Source organism: Mirounga angustirostris, unplaced genomic scaffold (assembly GCF_029215605.1).
Source record: "Mirounga angustirostris isolate CCGP_5_RB_7025 unplaced genomic scaffold, mMirAng1.0.hap1 SCAF_10, whole genome shotgun sequence".
In the NCBI taxonomy this organism is placed as follows: domain Eukaryota; kingdom Metazoa; phylum Chordata; class Mammalia; order Carnivora; family Phocidae; genus Mirounga; species Mirounga angustirostris.
In genome coordinates this window covers 20,536,545-20,556,455 of record NW_026991718.1, presented here as the reverse complement: position 1 = coordinate 20,556,455, position 19,911 = coordinate 20,536,545, and the positions used below count along the sequence as shown (strand labels likewise).

The 19,911-nt window shown below is 37.4% G+C and overlaps 1 protein-coding gene across 1 annotated transcript in view; it reads right to left on the bottom strand.

Annotated features, from left to right (window-relative positions):
* The window catches only part of RAB10 (RAB10, member RAS oncogene family), an 89,637-nt gene continuing 69,726 nt past the window's right edge, over positions 1-19,911 (bottom strand). The window contains exons 3-6 of the mRNA XM_045884226.2: positions 13,945-14,083; positions 7,823-7,912; positions 7,205-7,306; positions 1-2,489 (exon numbers count right to left, since the gene is read on the bottom strand). Of these exons, the coding sequence (XP_045740182.1) occupies positions 2,406-2,489; positions 7,205-7,306; positions 7,823-7,912; positions 13,945-14,083 (415 nt within the window). The 3' untranslated portion in view covers positions 1-2,405. The remainder of the gene's footprint in view (positions 2,490-7,204; positions 7,307-7,822; positions 7,913-13,944; positions 14,084-19,911) is intronic.

Genomic DNA, 19,911 nt, shown 5'->3' with positions numbered 1-19,911 from the left:
TAGAAATATTTCAGTTTATTTAAATTGTTAAGTAGAATATGAAACCGAATTTGTAGCTAGTACCAGAGAATGGACTTAACTGTTTGGTGTTTAATGAGAACAGCTTCTACACAGGATCCCAAGAGACTTACAGAAAAAGGGGCAAAGCCCTAATATTAAGCAAATAAAACTCATGTTTCAAACAGGTTATACAAAAATTGATTTATACTCCATTTCCCTTTTTTTTTTGATATTTAGAAAGTGCAGATTTAACAAAAGGTAGCCATATCCTTTCTATGTACAATGCCGATTATAATTATGCAAACAAAACTGTCAGTCTTTTACCCAAAAATCCCAGTGTTTAGCTCTCAAACCTTAAGTCACTGAATTGAATAAGGATTAAAGAGGGTTAAAAATAAAAAAGCTATTGCCACATTCCAGATGAAGGAAAGCAACACATACATTAAAATTAATCTAACAATAGTAGGTTTAACCTATAACTTTTCGAGAAGCTTAACATCATTTCATTATTATTTTTAGTGGAAAATTAGGGATTATTTGGCAATGCTGCTTTTACTAGTAAACAATGATAAAGTCAAGTGAAGGAAAAACCTAAGAACAACCAGTGAGGCATATAAAACTGTTTTTAGGGCACTATCTGAAAAATTCATGGATGTTTACAGCAGATACGTCCCTATGCTGTGGACGTGAGCCAAGAGGGCATTAAAATGCTATCCACGACACAAGAGAGACTTTTCAATGGAAGCTGCTGTCCTAAACTCAGCCTCTGCTAGAAATGAATCATGCTATTCACAATTATTTCAACAAAGGTATCATCTTAGGATGCTAGCAGCATAGCAAACTTAACTTACCCTATCCTGATGATAAGCAATGAAGCAAAACTAGAAAAATGACGTGAAAAAAGGACAGGGTTAGAGATAGCTGGAGATCTTATCTGTACATGAAAAGCCTTTTGTTGTCCTTTTCCCAAATCCATGGTAATACACATTTTCCAAAGGGATGTGAAGACAGCACTTAAAATTAATAATATTCTAAAGTATTTCTAATCTTAAGGTAAAGACAACTTAACACTGAAAAAGTGTTCTTCAAAGGCCAAATCTCAGGATATTTGGCAAACATGTTAATCAATTTCACTCCTCCTTCCCACCATTTAAAACAAAACCAAAACCAAAAACAACCAAACCTTTACTGGGCTACCAAACTGCGAGAGGAGTTGCCAGAATGGAGACTCAAACTTCGGTTACAAGATTTATTCTAGGAAAGTGAATAGGCTATACACCTAATTAGAAAGACAAACCACAACACCCTCCAAACACTAGTGCATGCAATTAACTCTTCCATTTCATAAACTCAGTGGATAGAAAGGGAACAAAGAGAGAAGGAGAAGAGGAGCATGAAGTAAGAGAGCGAATGGAGGAATCCGGGGCAGAAGTTTTAGGAGAGAGAAAATGAGGGGGAAGACATTTGATAGTAGTAGGCAGTTAGAATTTATCTTTCAGTTTACTTATCAAGGTAAATCAGTACTTTATGTTAAACTTGAAAAACCTACTAGTTTGCCCCTTTCATTTTTAAATAACTCATACCATTGGGTGGTGGGGGAAGGAGAAGCAAATAAAGCAGCATGCAGGAAGACAGACACAAGGAAAAAGTGGCCAAAGAGAAGAACTGGTGGCAGGAATAGTTTTAAATATCAAGGCCACTTAAAATAAGACTCAGCAAACCAAAGCTATCATTTCTGCATTACCCTTTGTCCTCAATTAACTACTTTGAAAATTACAGCCAAGCAAACCACAAACATTTTAATGGTTTATGTTTGGATGATATGTATGTCTCCTGCACATGCTTCCACCAAAACAAACAAACAAAAGGAAAAACCAAAAAAGTTCCTTTCCACATAAGGCACAGGACAAAATTAATCGCATTTACATATTCAAGGCGAAATGAGTGTTTTCCTGGCTTTTGTTTCTTTTGCTATCACATGTCTATAGATTATAGGGACTCAAGCACATTATCCATGACAGAAAATTCCACTGTTGTACAAAATAAAATTGTTAATTCTAACTTTTATTCTCATACAATTTGCAGAATAGAGTTGAAATGATTGCTATAGGTTTTAATGTTGATAAGAACTGGACTATAATACAACTGAAATGCAGTGGTGAGCTGAGCAAGTACATTTAAAAATGAAGTCACAGACATGATTTTTCTATACATTTTCTTGTTTGAAGAAAATTATAAAGTCAGCAAGCAGTCACGGATGAAAGAACAAATAAAACAGGTGGACTGGATAGTTAAGATGAGGAACAAAAATATCTGTTTAGAGTTAAAAATGGACAGAGTGGTTTATTTTGCAGCAAGAGGAGAAAACAGGGTGGTGGATGGCAACTGACGGAACATGAGGACGCTCAGCAACATTTGCTCTTCCAGCCTGTCACGCCGCCTCCACTGCTGATATCTACATTTTCACTGTTGGGCTCTTTTACAGGGGTCTGGAACAAACACACAAGGAAAGTAACCCATGAAAAACATTGCTATGGAGAAATCACGATTCAACAGAAATATTCTCATAAAGGTAACAAAATGTAACTCAAGTCACACGAGATAAGGATTTCTCTCCCATGCACAGTAAAGATTTGGCAGCTTTGTTTTCGATCTACATTTTACCTGCTTACGCCAAGCTGTGAAATGTCTGGAGGCCTCTAGGCATCCCTTTAATAAAGCTTCCAATATCTTTTCTGCTCTCGTTTGCACAGAGGTTTGCTAATAACTCTTAGCTCCGACCTCTGAGTATCTAGTATTTAAGAAGCATTATTGAGCATCTGTATAAAACCAATGTTGGGTCAAGTCTAACCTCAGAGAAGTGAAACAGCCCTTTCTGTATAGTTACTTGCTTTTTGAGACTGAAGTTTGTAATGCTCTACCATAGATTTAAAAAGGCAAGCTCAACAATGATATGCTAACATTAAGTGGAAGAAAAAGGGTAGGGCAGAATGCCAAGTTGTGTAATTCATGTTAAAAATGGATATAGAAAAAAATCAAAAGGAGAGACACCAAATGTTAACAGTAGAAAACCCTTAGGTGGTGGGTTTATGAGTGATTTTATTTTCTTCTATGAATAATCCTGTATTTCCCCAATAACCTAAATATTACTTTTAAAATCAAAAGAATATATTTTCAATGGATAGCCTATACGGTATGTATGAAAGGAACATTTTTTTTTTTTTGAAATTGCTTACATATAGTAAAGTATACAAATCTTAATTGTGCTTGATGGATTTTTAGTATATAAAGCTATCAGATCAAAACATAGACTATAATACCCCCAGAAGGCTCCCATGTCCCTTTCCAGCCAGTACTATCCTCCTAAAGGTAACCATTACTCTCATTTCTGTCACCAGAAATTAATTTTTTTTCTGTTCTTGACATTCAAATACCTGGAACCACGTTTTATATATTCTTTTATGTATGATACCCTTTACTTAGTATCAGTCTGTGAAATTTATCCAGGCTATTGTGTTAACAGTAGGTCATCACGAATGAAATTTTAAAAGCTAGGATGTAACTGGGAACATATTCTCGCATGGAAACAAGAAAAAGTCACGTAGCCCAAGAGAAGCCCTACTTAACTCATACGGAGGTGAAATTTTGACTTGCACTTTGAGCTCACCTACCTACTCTCCACTGCCTTATGGGATTCTTCTCCTCATTGTATGTTAAAGCTACAAGTTTTGCATTAACAAAATCTTTGCGTTTTCCTGAACAACCAACTTTATTCCTATTGCAGATCTTGAGAAAAATGACAGAAGAAGAGAAAGAGCCCTTCAAGTACCTATCTCACAGCAAAAGAATATGGTTACACAGGAAATATTCTTTCTCTGGTAACTTCCAGGTGGTCAGTTAAAAGTACATGGATGTTTAAAAAAAAAACCCAGGGATGTCACTATATTCATTCACTTTAACACCTCACTCACAGTCTATCCTCTTACAATTTAACTTAGATCCTTGAAAGAGACTCTCTGAGGGCGCCTGGGTGGACTCAGTTGGTTAAGCAACTGCCTTCAGCTCAGGTCATGATCCTGGAGTCCCGGGATCGAGTCCCACATCGGGCTCCCGGCTCAGCTGGGGGTCTGCTTCTCCCTCTGGCCCTCTTCCCTCTCGTGCTCTCTGTCTCTCATTCTCTCTCTCTCAAATAAATAAATAAAATCTTAAAAAAAAAAAGAAAGAAAGAAAGAGACTCTCTGAAAAAAGGAATTATCCCATGCAGAGTAAAACATTTTAAAGCCAGAAGTATTAATTAAGTTTATTAAATACAACTTTAAGCTATTCCTAGCCAAGAATAAGAAAAGGGCCAATAACTAAAAAAGTGAGCAAAGGAGTAAAACAAGTTTACAGAAAAGGAAATATAAAAGTGATTCTTAGACCTATCTTTAAAAATGCCACCATACTCATAAGAGAGCTGCAAATTCAACCTACTTTTTTTTTTTTTTTTAACCTGTCAGGTTGGGAAAGATCTGAAAGTCTTACAATCCATTATGTGGGCCAGAGTGTGAGGAAACAGGCTAGTAGGAGTGGGTACAACCCTCATGCCAGCACGTGGCAACATGTACCAGAATTATAAAAATGTACATATATGCTCTTTGGCCACTTCTAGGAATCTGTCCTTTATATACTTGCACATAATCATATGCTTGCAAAATGATTTAAATATAAGATTATTCACTGCAATACAATTTATGAGATCATAAGGCTGAAAATCACCTGCATGTCCCTCACTGAGAAAACCTGTTTAATTATGACATATCCAAAGGAGTAGCATTCAATTATTTAAAGAGTGGAATTATTTTACTTATTTTAAGTGCCAAACAGAGTACAGCATGTTGCCTTATCTGTTTTAAAAAGGGGGGAGGAATAAAAATATATATTCGTATTTACTCATATATTAATAATTAAGAGGTTAATTACATTGGTTACCTGTGGGGGAGGAATGAGGAGTTGGGAGAATGTGGTGGGAAACTTCTCTGCACTTGCACTCTCCTTATTTTAAATGTTTGAACCATGAGAATGAATTACCTATTCAAATAATTAAGTTAAAAATGTTTTAAATTGCTTTCATTCTGAAGTTAATTTTTCTTTTACTAACTCTGGAGAGAAATCATGGCACAGAGAGCTGCTAGTTAGGAAGCACTCCTGTATTTCCCATACGTCAATGTAAAGTAAGTTTATGTTTGATGTTTTAACTCCTAACTTTACCACATCAAAAAGCATATGTATGTGTATGAGAAAAAAATGGGACCTCACATTGGGGCGTGCCTACATGGGGAAGACTCCAGACTGAGATCTTTATTGGTGTACCCATAATTTTTAACCTTTACTATAACAAGGAAGATCTATCATACTGGGACACAGGTTATAAGACTACATAAGCATTATATTTTTTAAAAAAATGCCAAGATTAGTGAGAAAATCAAGGGATACAGTATGGACAGAAAAAAATCAAAAACAATGGAGAAAACCAAAAAATCCAGAAAGAGAAAGAACACAAGAGACAAGAGTATTTCAACAAGTGTTATGGTAAATTCTGTGGGTAATGAATAATTTTTCACTGTGACCTACGAAACTCTGAAATGCAAAGTATTCCACTAATTAAAAGAGGATTTTTCTATTCCTGTTATTTCCTTCATTTAAAAATATGAACATTTTTCCTTGTCCCTCTAGTACTTTATTTTTCTATTCTTCTATTTTTATTTCTCACAGGAATATTTTCAAATATAAAAATTCCTCAAGGAATTCACGGGGTTTTACCTTTACATACTGTGAAAGAATATTTAAAAAATTTTTAAGTTGTTTTTATAACTTTAAAAAGATACATTAAATTTTCTAAACAAAACTATATAAACGTAAGAGTCATTGTGTAATTCTGTTCTGTGTCTCCTTCCCCTTACCACCGTCACCCACTTGGAATACTCACTATTTAAGTTTGGTATAGACCCTTCCAGATCTTTATTTGCTAAACATAACCAAACATATGTGTGCACATGCATATGCATGTGTTTGGTATCATACATAATTTTTAAAAATAAGATCGTACTACATGTATTATATCCTAACATGCTTTTTATTACTCGATATATTATAGATACCAGGCAGAGGTGGAAGGACACAACTTTTATAGTCACTGTGAATAGCAATATAACTGACCGACTTTTTTCTGGTTTGAACACACAATTATAGTTAACGGATAACATTTCACTATAAAAAATTAAGTTGTTTGATTTCTCCCAAATTTCACTCAATTTATATTTGAGATGCCATCTCTATTACAGCTTATGTTTTATAGATATATATACTTTTTAATTTGGGGATTGGTTTTTGAAAAAATACTGTCATTTCAATCATAAACATAGAAAGGTTACCAGAAGCAATTACATTTTCTCCTATACAATGCCTGCTTCTCCTTTAGGAGTTGTATCAGATTTTTTCTGTTTTTATGTGCATTTAAATGTATCATACAGATTGAACGGACAACTCAGGATTCATAACCAAATCTGCATACTATAGTCATTTGAGGAATCCTATGAGAATCAGATTTCCCAATTTTGCTACAAGTTATTCATTGGTAAGTATGGGGATTCACAAATTAAACCCAGAAAACTAACCCTGAAGTAAAATGAATTCCCTGGGATCATATTTCAGCAATTTTTAAAATACTACAGATTGAAATGACTGGCTAAATGAAATATAGGGATGGATTTATTCACTATATCATATATACACGCTCTTTACTGGCACACCTTAGAAATGACTATATAGTTGGAAGAAAGTGATTCTGTAGCAGTAACTATTACCTTAAATTTTAAAAAACTATCTATGGAAATGCAAAGAATGTGTAAGAGAAGTGAGTCCAAAAGTAAACAGAAGAACCATAAGACCATAGACCAGACAAAAAGCTGAAAAAAGGAGCATGACACTGGGGACTTGAGAGTCAGTGAGGGAGCTCAGAAGAGTGTTACCGTGACCAGACGCTACAGATTTCTAATGGCTCACTGTTCCCCCCAGTTCCTACTTCACTTTAGAGGGTTAGATACTGGTGATAGGTAAACATTTAGGAACAATACCACCAAAATCTAATTTCTGTATGTTAATCCAGTACTTCAAAAAAGAACTGTGACACTGGGCACCTTGGGAAGTAAAAATAGGATCTTACCTTTCGAAGGATATCTTCAGCTAATGTGAGGAAAGCCTTTTCGATGTTTATATTTGCTTTTGCACTAGTCTCAAAAAATCTAATACCATGCTCCCTTGCAATCTAAAATAGAAGCAAAATGTCATCACAAAATTATCAAGCATAGAGTGCCAACTGTTGACTTTAGCACCCTGTAGGAAATAATAATATTCTAAAGGAAGCAGTCCCTACTGGGTTATATAAAGCAGAGTACTTCAATGGGTCACGATTCAAATGGTCAAGTTCTTTCAAAAATAAATAAGTAAACAAAAATAATAATAAAAGAATCCGCTCCTCACTTCATGAGTTTACTTCAAATACTCTGAGGTACTTAAAGTCTTAAGTTAAAAAACTGAGGATCACTGATTTGTATTTTTCCCTCTTTGTAGTTTAAATACAGTTGAAAATACTACTACCAAAGGTTTGATTCTCCCACACCTGTTAGATATACACTGAAAAAATTCATTCAAATGATAAACTGTTTCCCACAGCATTTATAAAACAATGTGAATAGTTCAGCACAGTCCATTACCACTACCAAATGCGATACCATCTTCACAAAGAAAGGGCAGCATATTAGTTTCATTCATAGCTTTTTACCTGTTCTCCTTTTCCTTTAGGTACAACTCTTTTATCATCCATATCACATTTGTTTCCTAGTAACATCCTTTCCACATCTTCATTGGCATGCTACAATGGAATGAAGATTTAATTTACATCATATACCATGACTTATAGCTTAATATTCTCTAAAGATGACTTTATTTTTCTCAATTTTCAGTGTCATTTTAATAATCTGGAAGTTTTAAAGCAATCACCCTGAAATCACCCCATGCTAAAAAGCCTACACAAATTCGTAAATTACTTAGAAAAGGAAACATAATTCCTAAGACATGACGCTGTCAAATATTATTTTACCCCAATAGGAGGCTGTCTAGTTTCTAGATGTATTCTCACCAAAACTGAAGATACAGGCAAAAGATCTGAAATGAAATCTCTTATGCATAATCTCAATCCAAGCTGGATCATGATTTTAGATAATGAGTATTACCCTGTAGAAGCCTTAATTAAAAATTCTACAGAGCTCTTAAAATCTCAAAAAGCTACACTGCTAGGGCACAAGAAGATCCCATGCAGAAAAATCAGTTAAAAACAAATGTTTGCTCTACTGAAATCCTAACAATATCATTTGCACAAATAGAAAAATCCATCCCTGAAATTCATATGCAACCTTGAGGGACTCTGAACAGCCAAAATGATCTTGAAAAAGAAGTACAAAGCTGGAAGATTCATACTTACTCCCTGATTACAAAACTTACTACAAAGCTACAATAATCACGAGTGTGCTACTGGCATAAAGATATGTACATGAATAAACAGGACAGAGAGCCAAGAAATAATCCCTTGCATGCAGGATTTTCAACAAGAGTGCCAAGCCCATTCAATGGAATAGTCTTTTCAAAAAATGGTCTTGGGCATACCAGATCTCAATATGTGGAAGAATGAAGTTGGACCCTTAACTTACACCATATACAAAAATGAACTCAGAGTGGATCAAAGGCCTAAATGTAAGACCTAAAACTATAAAATTCAGGGGACGCCTGGATGGCTCAGTCATTGAGCGTCTGCCTTCGGCCCAGGTCATGGCCCCCGCATCGGGCTCCCTGCTCGGCAGGAAGCCTGCTTCTCCCTCTCCCTCTCCCCCTGCTTATGTTCCCTCTCTCGCTGTGTCTCTCTCTGTCAAATAAATAAATAAAATCTAAAAAAAAAAACAACTATAAAATTCAGAAAGAAAATATAGGAGAAAAATTTTATGACACTGGATTTGGCAATGGTGTCTTGGATATGACACCAAAAGTATAGGCAACAAAAGAAAAAATAGGCAAATTATACTTCATCAAAATTAAAAACTTTGGTGTGTCAAAGGTCACTATCAGAGTGAAAAGACAACCATCCCCTGGAGTAAGAAAAATATTTGCAAATCATCTATCTTTGGCCCAACACTCCTTTCCCTGAATGTATCTACAGTCAAGGTAGTTAAGTTCTCTAGATAACGAAAGTACTTTGAGATTTGTCTTAAATTTGAATCGATCACATTCTTTCCACCAACCCTATCCTTTTCTTTCTTTTTTTTTTTTTTTAAGATTTTATTTATTTATATGACAGAGAGAGACAGCGAGAACAGGAACACAAGCAGGGGGAGTGGGAGAGGGAGAAGCAGGCTTCCCGCCGAGCAGGGAGCCCGATGCGGGGCTCGATCCCAGGACTCTGGGATCACGACCTGAGCCGAAGTCAGACGCTTAACAACTGAGCCACCCAGGCGCCCACCCTATCCTTTTCTGGGTAACTTTTACTCATTTCTTCAGATCTCAGCTTAAATGTCATTCCTCATATCAAAGCCTGTTTGACTATTCTGGGTCCTATGCCTGCACACCATATGAATTTTAAGATCAGCCTGTCAACCCCCCACCCTACCCCCCAAGATAGCAGCTGGGATTTTGATAGGATTACACTGAGTCTGCACATCCCTTTGGCTAGTGCTGCCATCTTAACAGTGTGAAATCTTCCAATTCATAAACATGGGTGTCTTTCCAATTACATGGATCTTTAATTTCTTTTAACATTTTATGGTTATCAGTATGTAAGTTTGTACATCTATGGTTAAATTTTTCCTAACTAGTTTTTCTTCTTTTTGATGCTACTGTAAATGGAATTATATTCTTAATTTCATTTTTGGATTATTCACTGCTAGGGTATAGAAATACAATTGACTTTTGTATACTGATCTTGTATCCTCCAAGCTTACTGAACTTGCTCATCCATTCTAACAGTTTTATTTTTTGGTGTATATTCCTTGGGATTTTTTCTCTTTCTTTCTTTCTTCCTTTCTTTCCCTTCCTTCCTTCCTTTCCTTTTTTTTTTTAAGATCTATTTATTTGATGGGGTGCCTGGATGGCTCAGTCGGTTAAGCATCTGCCTTCGGCTCAGGTCATAATCCCAGGGTCCTCGGATCAAGCCCCACATTGGAGTCCCTGATCAGTAGGGAACCTGCTTCTCCCTCTCTCTCTGCCTGCTACTCCCCCTGCTTATGCTCTGTCTTCAAAAAAAAAAAAGATTTTATTTGAGTGAGAGAGGGAGAGAGGGAGCACACAAGCAGAGGGAGGGATGGGGGGCGGGGGAAAGCCAGATCCCCACGGAGCAGGAAGCCCAATGTGGGGCTCGATCCCAGGACCCTGTGATCATGACCTGAACCATAGGCAGAGGCTTAACTGACTGAGCCACCCAGGCACCCCTCCTTAGGATTTTCTATATACAAAATCTCATTATTTACATATACAGTTTTCCCTCCCAATATGGATTTCCCCCTTTTCTTCTCTCCCTAACTGCCCTGGCTAGAACCTCCACTACAATTCTGAACAGTACTGGCATACTTCTCATTTTCTTGATTGTAAGGACAGGTACGCTGTTAGCTGTGGGATTTTCACAGATGTCCTTTACTAGGCTAAGGATGTTCTATTTCTAGTTTTCTGAGTGTTTTTATCATGAAAGGATGTTGGATTTTGTCAATTTTTTTTCTGTGTCTGTTGGCATAATAATATGGTTTTTGTCTTTTATCAATATGGTGTATTACACGGGGCACTTGGGTGGCTCAGTCGGTTAAGTGTCTGCCTTCAGTTCAGGTCATGATCCCAGGGTTCTGGGATCAAGCCCCGTGTTGGGCTCCCTGCTCAGCGGGGAACCTGCTTCTCTCACCTTCTCTGTCTGCTGCTCTGCCTGCTTGTGCTCGTGCACGCTCTCGGTCAGATAAATAAATAAATAAAATCTTTAATTAAAAAAAAAAAAGATGGTGTATTACAAGGACACCTGGGTGGCTCAGTCAGTTAAGTGTCTGCCTTTGGCTTAGGTTGTGATCTTGGCGTCCTGGGATCGAACCCCAAGTCGGGCTCCCTGCTCAGCAAGGAGTCTGCTTCTCCCTCTCCCTCTGCCCCTCCCCACTGCTCATTCCCTCTCTCTCTCTCTCTCTCAAATAAATAAAATCTTAAAAAATAAAATAAAATAAAAAGACAGTGTATCAGACTGATTTGACTTCTTATATTGAACCACCCTTGCATTCCTAGGTAAATTCCTCTTGACCATGATATATAATCCTTTTAAAATGTTGCTGGATCAATTCAGCTTTTTTTCAGTTAAAGCTTTAATTTCTACAACAAAGTGAAAATTAGGCAACACCAATCTCTTATATGTCAGAAAAACAGATTTTCTTTTTAATGGCTGAGTTTTCTGTATCTTAATTCTCATGTTGGGAAACTGAAGCCATCCGGCCTACGAAGTGCATAAGGCTATAATATAAATAAAAAAACGTATTTGGCCTTGGTGCCCTGGCACAGAACTCCTAATTTCCTGAGTGACAGAGTGTCTTCTGTTGTTCTTAACAGGGCCCTTTCTACCTACCTAAGTTTATGGTAATGAAGAACTAGGGCAGAGGGGTGGCCTACAGAGCTTCACAATGGAAGCTGGTCACTAGAGGAACCAAACATGATTAAAGAATTGGAACTTTCAAGGGGCACCTGGGTGGCTCAGTCTATTAAGGGTCTAAAGGGGTCTGCCTTCAGCTCAGGTCATGATCTCCAGGTCCTAGGATCAAGCCCAGCATCAGGCTCCTTGCTCAGTGGGGAGTCTGCTTCTCCCTCTCCCTGCTCATGCTCTCTCTCTCTCTCCCTCCTCGCAAATAAAAAATAAAAATAAAAAAAAGATTTGGAACTTTCAGCCACTCCCCTACGTCCCATGAGGTGAAGGGGGCTAGAGATTAAGTTTAATCACCAGAGGCCAATGATTTAACTAACCATACCTATGCAGTAAAACCTGAATCAAAATTCTGAAACAATGAAGTGAGGGGACCTCTTCCAGGTTGGTGGTGAACACATCAAAATGCCCAGAGGGTGGCATGTCCAGAGATGGCATGGGCGCTCTCTGTTCCCTAACTCCCACACCTTGCCTGTTCATCTCTTCCATTTAGCTGTTCCTGCACTGTATCCTTTATAATAAAATTATAAATGTAAATAAAAACACTTTCCTGAATTCTAGGAGTCATTCTAGCCAACTATTGAACCCGAAAGTGGGTCCTGGGAACCCCCAAATGTGTAGCCAAGTCAGACAGAAGTATGGGTGGCTGAGGGGACCTAGGACTTAACATTTGAAGGAAGGGTAGTCCTTAAACTTGGGGAATCTGACACTAAGGCTAGGCAGTTAGCGTCAGAATAGGACTGAATTGTAGGATATCCAGTTCACGTCACAGATTCTGGAAAGCTGTTGGAAAAACAATGCACAGTCTCTTTATCAATTGCTCCTACTATACGTGCTACTTGGCTAAATCATAAAATAAAGGCTAAGAAAATCCAAAATGGAGCCTTTTTTGTTTAAAAAATCTGTGTATTGTTGGGGCGCCTGGATGGCTCAGTCATTAAGTGCCTGCCTTCGGCTCAGGTCGTGATCCTGGGGCCCTGGGATCGAGCCCTGCATTAGGATCCCTGCTCAGCGGGAAGCCTGTTTCTCCCTCTCCCACTCCCTCTGCTTGTGTTCCCTCTCTGTGTCTCTAATAAATAAATAAAATCTTAAAAAAAAAAAATCTGTGTATCATTAACTGATTATTAAATACTAACAGGCATCTCTTTGAAGATTTTTTTTAAAAGATTTTATTTATTTGACAGAGAGAGGGAGTAAAAGCAGGCAGAGCGAGAGGGAGAAGCAGGCTTCCCACTGAGCAGGGAGCCCGATGCGGGGCTCGGTCCCAGGACCCTGGGATCATGACCTGAGCCGAAGGCAGACACTTAACCAACTGAGCCACCCAGGCACGCCTCTCTTTGAAGATTTATTGCAGCGATGGAAAAGTTAGTAATGAGTTGTCAGGATTGCTACCAATGAGATATCATTATCATGAGTCTAATACTGGCTTAACACTTGGTCTTCTAGCCAAAAGTGCTTTAAGGTGTTAGCCTTAAGGAAATCCAAAGCCCAGCAGGCTGCAATAAGACATGAAAAATAATTTCAACAAGAAGCTACCTATATTGCAGAACAGAAACAAACTGGCTTTGACACATATTTTACCTTATAAAAACTGACATCTTCACATGCAATATGGCACTATTTTCTTGGTTAGGTTTTTACCGCATTACTACTCTGTATCTTTCAAAATGTCTAGAAATGATCTGACGTTTCTGTTGTTTTAAATTACTACTGAAAAATTTAGTTAATTCATTCATTCAATAAAAATTCACTGAGAAAGAATTCATTTAGGGGCGCCTGGGTGGCTCAGTCGTTAAGTGTCTGCCTTCGGCTCAGGTCATGATCCCAGGGTCCTGGGATCAAGTCCCACATCGGGCCCTTGCTCCGTGGGAAGTCTGCTTCTTCCTCTCCCACTCCCCCTGCTTGTGTTTAGAGAGAGGTGTGTAAAACCACTGGTAGCTTCTACATGGGACCATCTTATAAGATGGCTGTATATAAAGTTTTTTGGGTAAGTTAGTAATTGCCTTGGATGGGGTTCTAGATAGACTTACCCAAATATTTAAGGGAAAGGTAGATAAAATATAACATTAACCTTTAAGAAGTAGAAATAACTCAATAATAATAACAGTACATTATATCCTAAACATCATTTAGAATTATTCTTAACTAAACACAAAAAATGGTCTTTATAAAGGGTTTATACAATTTCTAGGTCTTACCTCATCTATGTTTCTAAGCCATTTGCTGATGTTTTCAAAACTTTTACCATTGGTGATGTCATATACTAGCATGATACCCATTGCCCCTCTGTAGTAGGAGGTTGTGATGGTGTGAAATCGTTCCTGGCCTGCCGTATCCCTGAAATAAACAGCAATAATCTGTATTGAGCATTTTGATATTATGACATTCGAGATAAAGGGCAAAACAGTAGAATGGTTTGGTAAGATTAACATTAAATCCACTATATGCTACAAAGCAAAACAGTACCACCACTCACTTAATTCTTAAATGGAAAATAATTATGGTTTATTCATACAAATATATATATGTGTGTGTGTGTGTGTGTGTGTGTGTAACTTTTTTTAGTCAAAGGAAATTCATGACCTACCTATAGTGGATGAAAATCTGGGAGGGAAACCCACAGAAAAATGACACATAAAACTCTTTTAAGTTATTTTAAAATGAACACCAGCAAGTGTGATAAAAACTCCTGAAATTCCATTTTATTCAGTGATCTAGTTCCATAACATAACACAAAAGCACGTGGAATGTTTAGAACATTAAAGCGTTAAACCATAGCACAGCCACATTTACCTTTAGTATCATTTACAAAATGCTGTAAAGATAACCTCATTTTTAAGTAACAAGATGGAAATATGTAAATAGTATTTTTCAATTCCTTCATGCCAAAGATCCGAGACATGTATTTTGCTCCTGTAATTTCCCCCTCTTGTTTGCATCACCAATTTCTTCCTTTTATGGATCATTCTCATCAGCATACATACATGTTTCAGTATCCCCTTTTCTAAAAAAGCAAAATTAAAACAAAAAACCCCACTCTCAGCCCTATACCCCTCCAACTAACATCACATTTCTCTGTTCCCCTCCCCAGCAAACTTTTTTTTTAACTTTTATTTTAAAATAATTATAGTCTCACAGGAAGTTACAAAAATAGGACAAAGAAGTCTTGCGTATCCTTTACCCAGTTCTCCCCAATGGTAATATCTTACACCATAGTACAAAAGCAAAACGAGGAAATTTACATTGGTACAATCAAAAGACCTTATTTAAAGTCTACTTTTCTTTTTTAACATACACTCGTATGTGTGTGTGGGCACACATGCATGCATGTATGTAGTTCTCTGCAATTTTATCAGATGTATAGATTTGTGTTGTCACCACCACAAACACTGACAGAAAACTGCTGCATCACCCCTCTATCTCCTTTAGTCCCTACATCCTAGCCAATAATGTGTTGTCCATATCTATGATTTTGTCATTTCCAGAATGCTATATAAATGGAATCATGCTATATACAACCTTTCGAAATGGTCATCTTCCACTTTTTTCACCATGATCTCCTTGAGATCCATCCAAGTTGTTGCATGTAACACTAGTCTGTTCCATTTTACTGCTGAATAGTATTCCATTGTATGGACATACCACAATTTGTTTAATTACTCACCCGTGGAAGGACATTGGGTTGTTTCCAGTCTTTGGCCCATTACAAATAAAGCTGCTATGAATAATTATGTACAAGTTCCTGTGTGTACATAAGTTTTCATTTCTTTGGGATGAATACCCAGGAATGTTACTGCTAAGTCATATGATATGTTTACATTTATAAGAAACTACGAAACTTTTCTAGAATGGCTGTACCACCTTACATTCCAACTAGCAAGGTAACAGATCCAGTTTCCCCGCATCCATTAGCATTTGGTGTTGTCACTATTTTTTATTTTAATCTAATAAATAAGGCATGTAGTGATATCATCATTTAAATTTGTATTTCTCTATGGCTAATGATGGTGAACATTTTTTCATGTAATTATTTGCCATCCATATATCCTCTCTGGTGAAATGGCTGTTCTTTTCTGTCCATTTTCTAATTGGATTGTTTGCCGTCTTTTTTTTGGTTTTTTTTTTAAACACTGCTACATGTTGAGAGTTTTGTACCTAGTTTTTTAATTTCTTGACAGGGTCTTCTGGGAGTGAAAGTTTTAAATACTGAAATCCAAATTACTGATTTTTAAAAAATCTTTTATGGATCATGGTTTTAGTGTTATACCTAAGAACTCTTCACCTAGTCTTAGGTCCCAAAGATTTTCTATGTTTTCTTCTAAAAGTCTATGGTTTTATATTTTATATTTAAACTGATGATACAGGGGCACCTGGGTGGCTCAGTCGGTTAAACATCTGCCTTCGGCTCAGGTCATGATCCCAGGGTCTTGGGATCGAGCCCCACGTCGGGCGCCCTGCTCAGTGCGAAGCCCGCTTCTCCCTCTCCCTCTGCCCGCCGCTCCCCCTGCTTGTGCTTTCTCTGTCTGTCTAGATAGATAGATAGATAGATAGATAGATAGATAGATGATACATTTTGAGTTAATTTTTGTACATGTGTGAATTTTAAGTAGAGGTTCATGTTTTTACTTATGGATGTCCAACTACTCTAGCACCATTTGTTCAAAATGTTGAGGAAATAGCCTTTCTTCATTGAATTGCTTTTGCACCTGTGACAAAAAATCAATCAACCATAACCCAGTCTATTTCTGGGTTTTTCTTTTTGTTCCAATGACCTATGTGTCTATGCGGCCCCAAATGCCATACTGTCTTGATTACTGTAGCTAAATAAAGTCTTAAAACCAGATAGATTCCTCCCACTTATTTTTGCCAGAGTTGTTTTAGCTGATCTAGCATTTGCATATAAGTTGTTGTTGTTTTTATGTGGGCTCCATGCCTGGTGTGCAGCCCAGTGTGAGGCTTGAACTCACAATCCTCATATCAAGACCCAGCTGAGATCAAGAGTCAGATGCCTAACTGAGACACCCAGGCAACCCTCCATATAAATTTTAAAACCAGTTTGTCTATATCTACAAAAAAATCTCCCCAACAAACTTCTTTAAAGAGTTCTCTAATTTCTGTCTTCCCAAGTTCATTTCTCAACCAATTCTAATATGACTACTGCTACTACTACTCTACCAAACTGCTCTTCTTCAAAGGGTCTCCAAAAACCTCTGCTAGCTAAATCCAGGATTTAGTTCCTTTTTATATATTTTATTTTATTTTATTTTTTTAAAGATTTTATTTATTTATTTGAGAGAGCGAGAATGAGAGAGAGTACATGAGAGGGGGGAGGGTCAGAGGGAGAAGCAGGCTCCCCGCCGAGCAGGGAGCCCGATGCGGGACTCAATCCCGAGACTCCAGGATCATGACCTGAGCCGAAGGCAGTCGCTCAACCAACTGAGCCACCCAGGCACCCTCCTTTTTATATATTTTAATCATTCATCAGGATGCCATAAAATTGACCACATTCTCTTCTCGAAACATTTTATTCTCATGCTTTTCTGACACCACATGTTTCTGCTCTTAGTTCTACGGCACTAACTGCTCATTCTCAGTAGCTTTTGCTGGCATTCTAACATTCAGAGATATAGGGGCTGACATTCTCTATATAGTAGCCAGAGTGATCTTCTTTAAATATGTGTCTGAGCATACCATTTTTGCTTAAAACTTCCAATAGCTTCAATGAGGAAAGAGTTAGCTTTTCAACAAATGGTGCTAAAACAACTGGTTATCTCCATGCAAAAGAATGAAGTTGGACCCCTACCTCATACCATATATAAAAATTAATTCGGGGCACCTGGGTGGCTCGGTTGTTAAGCATATGCCTTCGGCTCAGGTCATGAAGGATCGAGCCCCACACCGGGCTCCCTGCTCAGTGGGAAGCCTGCTTCTCACTTTCCCATTCCCCCTGTTTGTGTTCCCTCTCTCACTGAGTCTCTCTCTGTCAAAGAAATAAATAAAATCTTAAAAATTCATTCAAAACAGATCTAAGACCCGAATATAAGAGCTAAAACTATAAAACTCTTAGAAGAAAATATGAGAAGGATGTTCAACATCATTAGTCATTAGGGAACTGTTAATCAAAATCACTTCATACACCCTAGGATGGCTATAATCAAAAAAGCAAACAATAAAGGATATAGAGAAATTGGAACCCTCATACCTTGTTGGTATAAATGTAAACTGATGCTGCCACTGTGGAAAATAGTCTGGCAGTTCCTCAAAATGTTAAACATACAGCTACCATATGATCCTGCAATTCTACTTCTTGGTATATAACCAAGAGAAATGAAAACATATGCCCACACAAAGACTCACATATGAATGTTCATAACAACATTATTCATAATAGCCAAAAAGTATAAACAACCTAAATGTCCATCAACTGATGAATGGATAAATAAAATGTGGTATAGTCATATAATGGAATATTATTCAGTGATAAAACGGACTGAAGTACTGATATCTGCTACAACATGGGTGAGCCTTGATAACATTAAGTGAGAGAAATCAGACAGAAAAGATCAAATAATGTATGATTCCATTTATATGAAATGTCCAGAATAGGAAAATCTACATAGGCAGAAAGTATATTAGTGGCTGCCCTGGCTAAGGGGTTCGGTCAGGATGGGGAGCGGCTGCTAAAGAGGACAGTTTCAAAAAAAGAGTATGGAGTTTCTTTTGGGGAATATAAGCATGTTCTAAAATTGTGATAATGGTGAATATATATACCTTGTAAATACACTAAAAAATTAGTTTTATACTTAAATGGGTGAATTATGGTATATGAGTTATGTCTCATCTCAATAAAGTCATCACAAAACAAACACCAAGGATTACTAGGCTTAAAAAACACAATTTCCGGGGAGGAGGATGGGGGCATGGGTTAGCCTGGTGATGGGTATTAAAGAGGGCATGTTCTGCATGGAGCACTGGGTGTTATGCACAAACAATGAATCATGGAACACTACATCAAAAACCAATGATGTAATGTATGGTGATTAACATAACATAAAAAAAAATTTCCAATTCATTATAACCAGAACCAATTCCAAAATCCTTATGTTGAGGTTTACAAGTGTTACAGGACTTGTTCTTTTCTCCAGCCCCCCAAATTTTGAGGCATTCCTTTCCCTGACAACTAGAGTCATGTGTTGTTGTTGTTGTTGTTTTTTTAAAGATTTTATTTATTTATTTGAGACAGAGAGAATGAGAGAGAGAAAGAGAAAGAGAGCACATGAGAGGGGGGAGGGTCAGAGGCAGAAGCAGGCTCCCCGCCGAGTGGGGAGCCCGATGCGGGACTCAATCCAGGGACCCCAGGATCATGACCTGAGCTGAAGGCAGTCGCTTAACCAACTGAGCCACCCAGGCGCCCCTGTTGTTGTTTTTTTAATGTCCCCAAATTCACAAGCTTGTTTTCACTTGACAGCCTCTACACCAGCTGTTCCTACAGTCTGCCTATACATGATTGGCTCCTCATGTTCACATTTTAACCATCACCTTAACACTGAAGCCTTCTCTGACCACCCAATTTAAATAGTCATCCAGTCTCTCTTCATTCTATATCCCTGCTTAACTTCTCTGTATAACACTTATTACAGATTTATTTACTGTTTGTCTCCCACGCTCTCTAAAATTAAAGTTCCATCAGAGATCTGTCTTATTCATTGCAGAATCCATTCTATCTACAAGACGAATAAGCATTCAAATGTTAATGAGTCAGTATTTCAGAATATTACCTTGCAGATTCTGTATTATTTTACATATCAATCTGCCCCAATTCAGTTACATGACCCTTAAAAATGTATTTTAAAAATAATGCTTATATGCCTAAAAATATATGTAGCCAGAAATAAGAGAACTACCAGTACATCAATATTCCTTACATTCAATCCTGGTGTACAATTACCATGTTCATACATCTGCCCTCTATCCATCTAACCATCAATTCAAATAGTGTGCTAGGCATATACAAGAACACACACAGAACATGGGTTTGGAGTCAGATCCAAGTTTATCCTCAGATTCCAATCCTTCCAGGTGGGTGACCTTAAAGGTATGTAATCTCTCTGAATCTTTGTTTTTTCATTCACAGCTAGAAGAAATAACTAAAGTAAAATTCCATA